The sequence below is a fragment of the Echeneis naucrates genome, chromosome 20 (assembly GCF_900963305.1).
Source record: "Echeneis naucrates chromosome 20, fEcheNa1.1, whole genome shotgun sequence".
Taxonomy (NCBI): Eukaryota; Metazoa; Chordata; class Actinopteri; order Carangiformes; family Echeneidae; genus Echeneis; species Echeneis naucrates.
In genome coordinates this window covers 18,760,082-18,773,134 of record NC_042530.1, presented here as the reverse complement: position 1 = coordinate 18,773,134, position 13,053 = coordinate 18,760,082, and the positions used below count along the sequence as shown (strand labels likewise).

The following is a 13,053-nucleotide window of genomic DNA, read 5'->3' as shown; positions in this document are numbered from 1 at the left end:
TCACAAATTATCTTTAATTTATGCCCCCTTATGATTATACTGATTATACTATGATTATAGTACATCCTTCTTCTCCATTTCTACACTTGCCATTAAATGTCAGTGCATCCTTTGATATTGAAATTCAGAGTTGAGTTAAGCTGTTTTCTGAATCAATGTCTGATTAGACTTTTTTAAATCTCAATAATAAGAGTCATAAGTTTGGAGGCTCTTTCAAAGGTCAAATGTTTTTTCTGTCTTTTTGCAATTTTTAACATGAACTAGAAATAGTTGTGTCTACATCTCCTCATAAGCAATTCACTAAGAAGGAACAAATGCTCTCTGTTGCTTCCTACCACTTTTCCAGGAATCGGTGTTTCTGCCCTCCACCCAATTTGTCTAGCTCTGCTTCTGCCTCCTTTTTTAAGCCGAAAGAAAGGCGTGTTGCTGCTACCCACAGGTGAAAATGTTTTAGTACATTTTCATATTATTAATTTAATAATATTTATTTATACAACAATATTTAGCTGGTAGCTAAATATAAATAGTTTACAATTGTTGAGAGTGATCTGTGTTCGTTTCTTTTTCAATTCCGATTATTGATATCCTGCTCATTCTGGTATACAAGAAGTCAGTGTTGCTTAAACCGAAAAATCTTATCTCACTTTATTTCCCTCCCCCGATTAATGTTGCTGTATCTTTGTTGTTTGAAGCCTTTTGCTTGCAGCACTCCTACATTATATGTTCTCCAGCTTTTGCTCTTCAAACTCCTCCAGTGTTTATATTACATTCTTCTTAAGACTTCAGACTAGACCGATATCCAAAGATCACATTATGCTCCCTCACGTGCACATCGATAATGCAAGTGTGATTAAACTCGTCTGAGCTAAAATGGAAATTGTATATGTGGTCTATCGAAGTAGGAGGAGGTCAGGCCAATTGCGAATTAACTCAGTTGTTCGGGTAGGTCCACAGACCGCTAAGATGTTTTTGTGTGTAGTGGCGTTGACGCGGCAAAGGAATCCCGTCTTGCCATTTATGTTTTGGTAACATTACTAGCTACGATTAACCTGTAACGTCAGTGGTGTGTTTTTGTTTCTCCGCCCACTCCGGAAAATTTAACGAGTCGTCGTTGTTTATATTTCCAAGGTGACGTGGAGTCAATCTGGTATTCTGCATGGTCTCATGTACCAGAAAAAACGACTCGGTGTACCCGGACATAAATGAAATGAATGTGTAAGACATTGAAGAACTGCATCGTGGCTTTTCTGTGACTTCCAGGGTCGATTCACACCGGAGAAGAGAGGAGACGGCCGGGGCCTGGAGTCGGAGGAATCCGGCAAACAGGATTTGTGGATCTGCGGCATAGAGCCTGTGGAGACAGCAGTGATACCGGTAGAGCAGATTCACTTATTATCCACAGTTTGCGTCTGGCTAAAATTGTAAAGTGTCAATGAGATAGCTCAAGGCCTTGGTTTGTCCTCCCCCTGTAGGATGTTCTCTGTATTTGAACTTTGTCCGAATGTATATTAGCTCGCTAGCTATTTGTGATGTAGTCATGAGTTTGTTGGTAGTGGGCCAGCAGATTCATAAGATACTTAATAGTTCACGTTTTATTGTGCTCATATTTTCCCCTCAGTGCATTTGCAATTACTCGAAGTCTTTTAAAAAAAGGAAAGTTCTTTCAGTTCTTTTTATAACTCAGACCGACTCTCTCAGACTCTGTCAGACTGGACAAGTATCTGTGCACTGTGCCCTTCACATCTCTCCATTGCTGGTCTATGGGCTCAGGACATTTCTGAGACCTGATTGTTAGCTTCAAGTCAATTGTGGAGTTTCTTGGGAGAACTTGTTTCAGTGTCACCAGAGAATAAATCTGTCCTGAATGATATCACCATGCTGGTTTCTTATCCATGTGGTGAATGTAAAGTAGTTTGATGAATGCTGCTACAACTGTCAGGTCTTAAAGGCGCATTTACTGTGCGTTATGTTTATGTTGTTGTGAATACAGTTAGACCATTTATCTAAGGCTCAGAGGCCTGGGTTTTCTTAGGTTTCCATTGTCTTATTTGAAAAAGTCAAATCCAATCAAATCAAATTTATTTGTATAGCGCCAAATCATAACAAAGTTACAAAGTTACAAAGCTCTTCACTTTACATGAAGAGCAGGTCTAGACCAAACTCTTTATAAAATTATTTAAAGAGACCCAACAGATCCCCCAATGAGTACAGTGACAGTGGCAAGGAAAAACTTCCTTTAAGAGGCAGAAACCTCAGGCAGAACCAGGCTCAGGGGTGGCGGCCATCTGCCTCGACCGATTGACTGGTTTGTAGACTTGGAGAAGGCGTATAACCGGGTTATTTTGTGGGAGATACTGCGGGAGTATAGGGTGAGGGGGGATGAGCTGTAGTACAGAATTCATGAAGATATGGGACCAGCAGGCGTTGCAGGAACAAGGGATGGCGATGAGTCACCACCTGCAGGCTGAGGACAAACAACAAGTAATGGACAAACCAAATTTTTTAATACATATTCACTATTCACCCTGTTCAGACTTATCTATTAAGACATTTTAAGAGCTTTGCAAACCTGCTATTAACATCCATCTCTGATGAACATATAATAAATGGACACTTCCAAGTTGAGCTATGAGCACAACTGAGATGCATTAATGCATTATCAATGCTTCTTGAGATTCAATAATTCAAACATAGTTCACAGGTCCTATCTGGGTATAAAGGGTCACATTTGTCCTGGCCCACATAACAAAAAAAGAACACAGCGTCATCATGAAGCAAAAACAATTTGTCAGTGAAACCCTCCTTTCTTGCCCTGTTCCTTTTCTCCCACACTGACAACTGACCCAAAGGTAAAAGGCTTGTTTAAAATTATTTGCATTAAAATAGGGATTTGATATCCATCCAATCACAAATTGTACCTGGAGACACATTTAATTGCAGGTGTGAACCGAAGTTCTTTGTCATTTGAGACAGCCACTGAACTGTGTCTCTGGTAAGACAATTCTCTTTCAATTTCACATGTACCTGATCACCTGTCCATCTTTACAGCAAGGGCTATGCAGTGTGGAGGATTCCTGACGAGTGACTGCCAGAAGACAATGAGGCTGCACTGCATCTTAGTCTTGAGCTCGTTTTTGGGCCTAATACTGGGCTACAAGCAGGGTGACAACTTAACACTGTATGTCAACAAAGTAGGCCCTTATCATAATCCTCAGGAGACATATCACTACTACACCCTGCCTGTTTGCAGACCAGAGAAGGTCAGTCTGAATTATGTTTGCAGTTGCAGTCTATTGTAATAGCATTAGGTGTTGTTTTGACTTCACCATCTCATCTGTTGTGCTGCTTTCAAATAAGTCCTACACTGGCACTTCTTCAGGTACACCACAAGTCCTTGAGTTTAGGAGAAGTGCTGGACGGTGACAGGATGGCAGAGTCATTGTATCACATCCGGTTCAGGGAGAATGTGGAGAAAAAAACCCTGTGTCAGCTCATTCTGTCAGAGAAACAGGTTTGAAGACATTTGAACTAAACTCATTACACACAGCTCTTCTATAAAGAATGAAGTAACCTGATTTTAAATTGGCTTTACTGTTTGTCATCAGTCTAAATTTTGAAAAAAGGAAATAAAGTCTTAAAATAGTAGGGATGTGATCCATGGTATGTTTTGTGTTAGGTGGACCAGCTCCGAGAGGCCATTGAGGAACTATACTACTTTGAATTTGTCCTGGATGACATTCCTATCTGGGGATTTGTGGGATACATTGAGGAGAGTGGCTTCCTGCCTCACAGTCACAAGGTAAACAAGGGAGATGTGAACTAGACTGTGTAATGTTTTATGAAAGGTTTCTGTTGAAACCCATTCCATCGTCTATTTCTTCTCTCCTGCCTTCCTGCTTTCTTCTCACCTTCTCCAGGTGGGTTTGTGGACTCATCTAGACTTTAACATTGAATACAATGGCAACTCAGTGATCTTTGCCAATGTCTCAGTAAAAGACGTCAAACCTGTTCCCCTGGAGGAAGGGGTAGGTGCAGCAGTAGGTGGAGTTGGTTTGGGTGGAGGAAGCCTGACTGTTACTCACACATACAGCGTGCACTGGTTTGACTCCTCTCTGCCTCATGCCCGAAGAGCTGAGCGCCTCAGAGACTACTCATTCTTCCCCAAAACACTGGAGATCCATTGGCTGTCCATCATCAACTCACTGGTGCTGGTAGTGCTGTTGTTGGGATTTGTCATCATCATCCTCATGCGAGTCCTTAAGAATGACTTTGCCAGGTCAGTAAGCAAAGCAATTTTAAACCTTGAATTTTGTCATGCACTACACTGTGGGTTACTTTTAACCTGAGAGGAAATTTAGAGACTCCTTGGTAGTTTTTCATATTGTAAATACTGATTTTTATTTATGTATTTATTTTGCTCTGTATCCCAAGATTTGAATGCATATAAAAACAAGCTTAGGAAGTTTTCAGTTCTCATAGTCAGAGGTGGCTGAGTAGAACCTGTTCTCTAGAAACATCTGCTACTTGTTAAAAAAAAAAAAAAACAACTTTGTAAATGCAGTCAGGTGGCAGTAGAAACAGAAAAAAAGTGAAAATTCACCACAACTAAGAAAAATGATGAAGAGCTGTTCTGACAAGGCTTTCTCATAACAATTTAGTCAATTCTACATGTCAAATAGGGAATTTGGAAATAAACATGCTTTACCATATGGATGTTAGGTTAATAAACAGACAACTAATGCTGTCATTTATTTGTGCAAAATAGTTTTTATACTTTTTTCTGATGTAGTCTTTTTAGTCCTTTATGCCACTCAGTATGGCCCTTTTACAAAACTGATCTAACAGAGTCCTTTACACCACCACTGGCGACGTTCATCGACATGTTATTCAAGCCTAAGAGCTGAAATGGATCAAATGAAAATGCTGCCACTCTGGGTGGAGTTTGCCCAAGGCAGTCACAGAAACGGAAACAGAAAAGCAGTGGAAGATGAATGAATGAACAACACAACTACCGCCACAACCACAAGGGCAAGCTGGATAAGCTGGTTTAAGAGTCTGCCTCTGGTCTGACTTCATTCAAGTCAGTACCTACCACCTGCCCATTTCTGCTGCTTCCAATTCATCAACTCCAAGGGCACAATTTTTACTCCATGTGTGATATATCCCGCTGTAACAAGATAATGTTTTTCACTTATCTTGTCAGTGATCTTAATGCTATCACTAATTGAAACTTTTGTAGTCTGGTACATTACTTAACTACTTGACAATTTGAAATTACCCATGGATTGATACAATCTACATATCTTGATCTGCTTAGCTTTCAAAAATGTAGACATGTAGAGTTTTTCTGTGGTCTTTCTTTTGATTGAGACACATTTCCTCACTTGCAGGTACAATGTTGAGGAGGAAGGTGCCTGTGATGATCTGGACCAGGGAGACAATGGCTGGAAGATCATCCACACTGATGTCTTCAGGTTTCCCCCGTATAAAAGCCTATTGTGTGCTGTGCTGGGAGTGGGGGCTCAGTTTCTTACCCTTGCCACAGGTTAGAATTTGGTCATAGGTCACACACACAGACATCTTTTGAATTTGGGCTTTGGCTACCACAGAAAATTGGGCAGACTCGTTTTCTGAACGCCAACGACTTACAACGACAAACAAAACCCGAATATCACATAGAGAACAGTTAACATGTAAGACTCTGAACACCCTATTGTCTCTTTATTGCTACAGGTATTATTGTCATGGCATTACTGGGAATGTTCAATGTGCACCACCATGGTGCCATCAACTCTGCAGCTATTGTCCTTTATGCTCTGACCAGTTGTGTGTCAGGATATGTATCTGGCAGCTTCTACACGCAAATCAGCGGCCAGCGCTGGGTGTGGAACATTATCCTCACCTCATCTCTTTTTTCTGGTAAGTCTGATTAGAAGGTGGTGATCTGTTCACGGTATGGCTGGAAGACCAGGCTGATCAAGTTCAGTTTGATCAGTTGGGTCAGTGTACGTGCTATAGTCCTGTTAAAATTTTACATTATGTTTTACATTTTGTGCAACATGTCACTTAGAGGGAAGGTTATGCAACACTACTCATTATCACTGTCATCTATATTTTAATGATGGTAGATTAAGTTAAACAGTTTCAATTCAAATGTATGTTAGTGTTCTGCAGTTTAGCAGCTTAGATACCAAATTCCAAATATAATCTAATGGCAGGTCCATCTCTGTTTGAGTTTGGGTGTGAACTCTCCACGACCTTCATCACAGAGTTGTTGTTACTCGTTGTGGCACTTTCAGAACAGGCCCAAGTCAACAACTGGCATCAGTAGTTCTGCTGTTTTGTTCTTTGGTTACTTGTTCGTTTTAACATTTTTAGGAAAATTTTTACTGAATTTCTAAAATTGGTTTCCAGCCTTAATGATGAATGTGTGTCTAGCACATTCACTTTCTGCTGACGAATCAAATTACATTTCCACTTCAATAATTTCTTTGGAAAAACTACATTCACATTATTTGCTGCCTTAAAACTGGAGTAGTAGGTCATGGATTCAAATAAAATAATTTATCCTGATACCTTAATTTTATAATGGCTTTAGTTCCTAATCAAGAATGCATATAATTTATCAGGACATTGTGACTTGTGACATTATCAGGACTCTTGTGCCGTTATTGTAAACAGCTTTTGTAAGGACAGCTGCCACTTCGATACATATACATAACCATTCATACTCACATACACACCTACAGTCATGGACATTCATCAGTAAGGGCACTGATTCATAAACTCATTCTTTTTTAAATACATCTCCAAAGCTCCTCTGTTCCTGACATGGAGTATAGTGAATTCGATCCACTGGTGGAGTGGCTCCACTCAGGCTCTACCAGCCACCACAGTGCTCCTCCTGCTGGGTGCCTGGATGCTGGTGGGCTTTCCCCTCACAGTCATTGGTGGCATCGTGGGAAAGAACCGAGCTGGCAGCTTCCAGGCCCCATGTCGCACTCGCAACATCCCCCGGCAGATCCCAACCCAGCCCTGGTACAAACACACAGCGGTCCACATGTCAATTGGCGGATTTCTGCCATTCAGGTAAGTTATCCTTTAGCGTGGGAAAGTTGCACATTAATAAAGTCCATGAAGTGTTTCCTTTTCAGTAATCATATAACAGAGCAGTAAAACAGTGCAAGACAAGATCAAGGCCTAAGGTGAACTAGCATTGTCATTACCAGCGTAGCAGAATTAACTAAAGTTAAGAACATCTATTTCATTTGTTGTACCTTCTGGCTGGGCAGTGCAGTGTTTTTGTTTTTTTTTTGTTTGTTTGGTTTTTTTTTTCCCAGGCTTCAACAGGTTCAGCATAAAATTAGAAGTCCTCATAACTCATATATTGCCCAATCAGCTCTGAATTAATTGCACATGATCAGAGTCTCACCCTGAATACGTCTATATATTAATGTTGAGTCAGACTTAGACTGTCCACTGTTGGACAAAAAATCTGCACGCCTCATAAATAATTCTAAAATTATAAAATAAACTGAATATAATTTCAAAATCTTGAGGGTAAAAAGTTGTTAAATCTTTTTCACCTATTTCACCTGTTGGGCTGGCACCAATTTTGATATGTCACCATAAAAGAAAAAGCCTGTGTAACTCCAATTGGTCCAAAATTCAACATGCATGCTTCTACTCCTGCCCTGAACAACTCTAGCTGCCAATTCTGCAGCGTACCACCTATAGGGCACAGGACGTATGTGTATTAAAATTTTTAGTCTGAGTAATCACAGGGTAGCTGTGGATTAATAATGAATAATCACCATTCCTAAATATGACCTAAAAAATGTGCGTTTTCTCTGTATGTTGTTTGAACTGAAGGATAAATAAAAGTAGGTGGATATATATCCTGTTATATATTAACATTTGTTTTATTTATGACAAATCCAAATAGGAAGCAATTTCTCTTTTTTTGAAACATGAATCACAGCCTTTTAATCAATCACAATTAATGTTATAATGCTGACACTCTGTATTTAAATAGTTTAACTTAACTTGTATGAATCATTAACAATAACCTCTGCAATCTTTTAATAAATGAATGACAAATATCAGAATGAGTAGAATTTATTTTAAATTTCTGCTCCGTTCCTTAATTTTGATTTTTTATGGGTCACCTTGTATGTTTTGTTTTTTTTCCTTTTGTCCTTATGTGACCTGAGTTCTCATCTTTTACCTCATATTTTATATTTAGACTTGATTAAAGAAAACAAGACTTTTAGATTGCAGAGACTGACTGTTTACTTTTCAGGTTTGGATAATTTTTTATGTCTACCATTCCAAAGGATTTATCCACTCCAATAGAAAATGTTAATATTAAAGTACAGGATTTTGCTTCCCAAATTACTGAACATCAATTCCTTTTTTTTTTTTTCAGTGCAATTTCAGTAGAGCTGTACTACATCTTTGCCACTGTATGGGGCAGAGAGCATTACACCCTGTATGGCATCCTGCTCTGCGTCTTTGCAATCCTCCTCTCAGTGGGTGCTTGCATCTCTGTGGCCCTCACCTACTTCTTGTTGTCAGGTGAAGATTACAGGTGGTGGTGGCGAAGTGTGCTGAGCACCGGTTCCACCGGCCTCTTCATCTTTGTCTACTCTGTTTTCTACTACCGGAATCGGTCTTCTATGAGTGGCCTAGTCCAAACCACAGAGTTCTTTGGCTACTCTCTACTCACAGCACTTGTTTTCTCACTGATGCTGGGCAGCGTGTCATTCTGGGCTTCACTGGCATTTATCCGCTACATCTACCGCAGTCTCAAGATGGACTAGACATGAAATGCGCACACACAGAACTCTAAAGTGTGTGCTCATGGACAATCCCTGCCCTAGCTTTTTCAATCATGAACACAGACAGAGGAGCACCTTTAATAGTTGGTGGATAAGAAAGGGGCCTTTACCTTGATTTGTAGGAGCTAATTGTTGTGTTGCTGGCAGTATACATTGACTGGGTCAATAATGTTTTGAGAGTGGTGCAGGATTTGGGTCTTCTTGGCCTATGGAGGCTCAGAAGAATCTACAATACACTGGTTAACCATGGAGAACTATGGCCCTGCAGTGTGGCCGGAGTGATGCTGTTAAAGACTGGTAATAGGAGCAATTTCAATAATGTGATAACCATGACTGATTTTGGTTCTATTGTGTGTATATATATATATATATATATACACACACACACACACACACACATACACTCTTTTCAATAAAGTGCTTTTAATATGATAAACACGTCTGGGTGTGTTCATTCACTTTTTAAAGGTGTGTTAATTGTGCATCACATGGTATATTACCTGAAAACAGATGTTTAAATAAACAGCTACATCCCATCTAGACAGCCACATAAGTGATGAAACAATCCTTCCAATTTCCTATTAACAGGATATAACATGTATTGTTATGTAATTGATCCCAAAGTAGTGTGTAGTAAGATTAGTATACTACAAAACAGCTAAATAATCACAATAAAATGAATACATTTGAAGTTGCTGAGGTGAATTTGTATATTTTTTTATATATATATATAAATAAAAGAGTGGCTCACAGAACTACAGTGAACAGCAAAAAAATTAAAAATTACTATCCCAAAAAAAAAAATAAAAAAAAATAAAAAAAAATCCAACATCGATCCAGCCAGTAATACCAAGTATAAAGACGACATCAACATACATTAATTTAGAAAATAAAATTCATGTTAGAGGGTAAAATATTTCTGAACAGTGTATTAATATATAGACCCAGCCAATCAAAAATGAGTTGGAACAACATTCATGAAACCACAAGAAAGTAAATGTGATAGTCAATTCCAACATCAACTCTGGGATGGCATTCTATACTACAGCTATGTTTAAGAGGCTCAGCTGTTCACCGGCTCCTGATCTTTGGTTTCAAAGCTCATATTATGCCCAGTGCTAGCTGCAGAGGATGAGTTAAATACATTGGGGTTGTATTCATAATGACTGACACCTGGGGGCATTGGCCAGCCACTTGGCTGGGGCCTACTGTGCACAGCAGTCTGAGATGAAGTGGATGACCAGGAGGGGTACCCAGCAGGTCCAGGAGCATTGCCAATAGATGCCAGATAAAAAGCCAAGTTTTGTGGCACAGGCTTCTTTAAGGCTGCCTCCATCATGTGTTGGTTGTAATGCTCCTTGAGTTGGGGCAGAGCCTCTCCCTGGTACTAGCAGACATAGAATCAGTAATATTACAGATCTTCATAAAAAAAATTATTATTAATAATAATAAATAAAATAAATGTATATTTATTACATTATTAATTAATTATTTTATTTACTACATATGCAAGTACATAACAGATTTGATTTGGGGGGGGGATAAATAAAAATAAGAGCTACTTACAGTTGGGATATGAGAAGGAATGTTTGCGTAAACGGTCCCATGAACTGAGCTGTCTTTATTGAGGGTATAGCGCTCAGACACCCAGCTGTTATCTTTCTGATGCCGCCGTAGCTTCATCCTTCGATTCTGAAACCAAGTTTTCACCTACCAACACAATGGAGAAAAAAAAAAAAAAAAAAAAAAACCCACACACACACAACACCAACCGATCACACAGTCTACATGAACCCAGTGTTGGGCTTGTGATCGAGCTTCTATGATCCCTCACCTGTTTGTAGGTAAGCCCTGTCAGCTCCGCCAAGTTCTTCATTTCAGCTGGGGTGAGGTATCTCTGAACACTAAACCGCTGGACAAGAGCATTCATCTGACTCTCTGAAAAGGCTGCTCGGACCTTACTTTTAGGGTTAGTTCCAGTGCTAAGCTTATTCGGGGCAGTTATGGGTACATGTAAAGGGGTGATGTTAATGCTCTCATTCTCTTCAACAGTGAAGGTTTGTGGCTCCTCCATGACAGAGCTGTCAACTTCCTTGCTGTCAGTTGGATTCCTGCTGCTCACCTCGTCATCTTTTGCCCAGACAGCAGGATCGGTTTGGGACAGATTTCCCTCTCTGGTGGTGCTGCTGGAGCTCCATAGTTCTAAGTGAGGGATTACAGTGACTGAAAGGAGCACATGGCAGCAAGAGGTCAACCTGGATCATAGTTTTAGTGTGAGGATTGTTTCTAAATAAAAGTGGAGGCGGTCACCACTACTGAAAAGTTAAAGTAACCTATCAGGCCACTTATTTTGACGGTACTCCTGGCTACTTTTTCACCTTGAGTTGAACTTAAAGTGACATGACACTTAAAACCTATGTAAGGTAACGTTGCCACAAACCGACTTTCTGATATCATTAACTCACTCTTAAAGATGCCACAGCGGTCACACTCCCTACCTGGTGAAGTGTGCACTTCTGAGTCGCTTGTCGAATCGCTCCCGGCTCGCCTGACACCATTTCCCCTTGAATCGTAGGGCGTTCGGTGTGGCTTCCCCAGGAGCATACGGCCTGCCTGGGTGTCACCGAGATAGAGTACCCCAGAACTCTGGTAGCGGTGATGGCTGTTCATGGCATGCTGCTCCGGGCTGGCGGGCGGAGACTGCTCCCGAGCCCTGGCTGTGGGAGCGTAGTAAGCTGGAGTTACCCCGGTACTGAAACTGCTCAAATCCCCGACTCCGGCCTCGCCCCAGTAGGTTAGGTTCCCGTGATTTTGCTCGGGCGCAGGCTGATACACGAGGCCATAAGCATAGGCGTGGTAAGAAGGGTTGTAGTTGTAACTTATCTGCGCCTTCCAGTCTGCCATGTCCCAGGTGTGAGCCTTGATAAAAAGCGAGGCTTGTCCAGTTCGCTTCCCAAAAATTTCAGTAGAGCAAACCTGCTGGATCCAACAGCAAATAAAGGCGAGCCAATTAAGTTCAAAAAGCGTGGCGGGCCAGTGTAGAGCACTGTCTGTGGGTGTGTTTGGGTTTGACCAGCCTCCATGGGCTGTAGGAAATGCCTTTTTATTGGTCACCACAATAGTTTGGGGTTGGTTTGAAAATCGAAAGTTAAATTTATGGAGTATTTAAAATGAACCTTGTTCTGTAATATAACCGACCATCACATGTCCACAAAGAGAGCAAGTGTGGCAGTGCAGGAGTGAATTGCAGAATCAAAATTGAGGTGTTTGACAGGTGTGTAATCATGACCTGTTTATGTCATGTAGAATGGCAAGGTGACTGAACATTTGGTTATCGATCCTAACGAACACAGTCGTTGTTAAATGGCTCAACTGACAGACAGGCAGATCATCATCACACATTTTGTGAGCAGTATAATTTCTGAAGCCGAGCAGCACTGCCCATCACTAATTTTTTGCAGTGACTTATCTTGTGATAAGTGACTGAGAGTCTGGTTTGGGTGTCTTCAGTGAAAAGATGCACCCAAATGATTGATATTAAAAATTAACTTAATGTTAAAAATTCAAGTTAGTGGAGTTGAAACCCCTGCTGATTTTATTGTTGCCCACTTAGAAAGAAATGAATGCTGTAGAATTTTTATGGTAAGTTTACTTTCACAGAGAGAGAGAATAATAAGAGAATAAAAGCAATCCAGAAAAAAAAAAACACAATACAAAGTTTATAAATTGATTTGCATTTCAATGACTGATTTAAGTATTTTCCAACCAACAAGAATTCTGGGTCTTTAGGTACATGGATTAGTCCTGTCACTTTAAGAAAGTACTCATAATCTAAAGTCATTATGTGTATAAAAGAAATTGGTCCACAAAATCAAACCCTTCCATTCCAATTTCTCCACCACCATGGGCAAGGCAAAATAGCTGTCAATGTATGTCAGTGACAATATTGTAGAACAGCAAAAGGCTGGGATGGGCTACAAAACCATGAGCAAGAAGTTTGCTGAGGTGACAACTGTTGATGTGAATATTTGAAAATGTATGTACACAATATAACTATCAATTCAAAGGTACTTATAATAATTTCAAGGCAGTTGGGGCCACAATCACAAAAAAAAGCCCTTGGTGACAAACAACACTATAATGGAATGAAATTCTGCAGCAACTGCAATGTTTTGTTGCTCAAGAAGGCACATGTCCAGACCAATTTCAAGTT

At 40.2% G+C, this 13,053-nt stretch overlaps 2 protein-coding genes across 5 annotated transcripts; one reads left to right on the top strand and one right to left on the bottom strand.

Annotated features, from left to right (window-relative positions):
* Nucleotides 1-864: 864 nt before the first annotated feature.
* Nucleotides 865-9,270, top strand: tm9sf1 (transmembrane 9 superfamily member 1). 4 transcript variants are annotated; one of them, XM_029529174.1, is made up of 10 exons: nucleotides 865-942; nucleotides 1,261-1,374; nucleotides 3,049-3,260; nucleotides 3,380-3,511; nucleotides 3,677-3,799; nucleotides 3,918-4,276; nucleotides 5,391-5,545; nucleotides 5,734-5,919; nucleotides 6,816-7,089; nucleotides 8,429-9,270. In XM_029529174.1, exons 3-10 carry the CDS (start codon nucleotides 3,057-3,059, stop codon nucleotides 8,820-8,822), a joined length of 1,827 nt encoding a protein of 608 aa, XP_029385034.1. In that variant the 5' UTR covers nucleotides 865-942; nucleotides 1,261-1,374; nucleotides 3,049-3,056; the 3' UTR covers nucleotides 8,823-9,270. The 4 variants fall into 4 exon arrangements, with proteins under 4 accessions (XP_029385034.1, XP_029385036.1, XP_029385035.1 ...); XM_029529175.1 differs by lacking the exon at nucleotides 865-942 and adding an exon at nucleotides 962-1,128; XM_029529176.1 differs by lacking the exon at nucleotides 865-942 and having other exon boundaries at nucleotides 961-1,374; nucleotides 4,020-4,276.
* On the bottom strand, nucleotides 9,253-11,883 carry nanog (nanog homeobox). Its single transcript, XM_029529178.1, has 4 exons — nucleotides 11,339-11,883; nucleotides 10,675-11,063; nucleotides 10,407-10,550; nucleotides 9,253-10,227 (listed from the first exon to the last, which is right to left on the bottom strand). The coding sequence occupies exons 1-4, from the start codon at nucleotides 11,742-11,744 to the stop codon at nucleotides 9,904-9,906; spliced, it is 1,263 nt and encodes a 420-aa protein (XP_029385038.1). The 5' UTR covers nucleotides 11,745-11,883; the 3' UTR covers nucleotides 9,253-9,903.
* Between the last annotated feature and the right edge of the window lie 1,170 nt (nucleotides 11,884-13,053).

Coding starts and splice junctions, on each gene's coding strand:
- tm9sf1 (XM_029529174.1), top strand. CDS start 3,057: ATGCAGTGTGGAGGATTCCTGACGAGTGACTGCCAGAAGACAATGAGG. Junction 3,261..3,379: donor CTGTTTGCAGACCAGAGAAG/GTCAGTCTGAAT, acceptor GCACTTCTTCAG/GTACACCACAAGTCCTTGAG. Junction 7,090..8,428: donor GGCGGATTTCTGCCATTCAG/GTAAGTTATCCT, acceptor TTTTTTTTTCAG/TGCAATTTCAGTAGAGCTGT.
- nanog (XM_029529178.1), bottom strand. CDS start 11,744: ATGGCAGACTGGAAGGCGCAGATAAGTTACAACTACAACCCTTCTTAC. Junction 11,064..11,338: donor AGAAGTGCACACTTCACCAG/GTAGGGAGTGTG, acceptor TGCTCCTTTCAG/TCACTGTAATCCCTCACTTA. Junction 10,551..10,674: donor CAGGGCTTACCTACAAACAG/GTGAGGGATCAT, acceptor TTGTGTTGGTAG/GTGAAAACTTGGTTTCAGAA.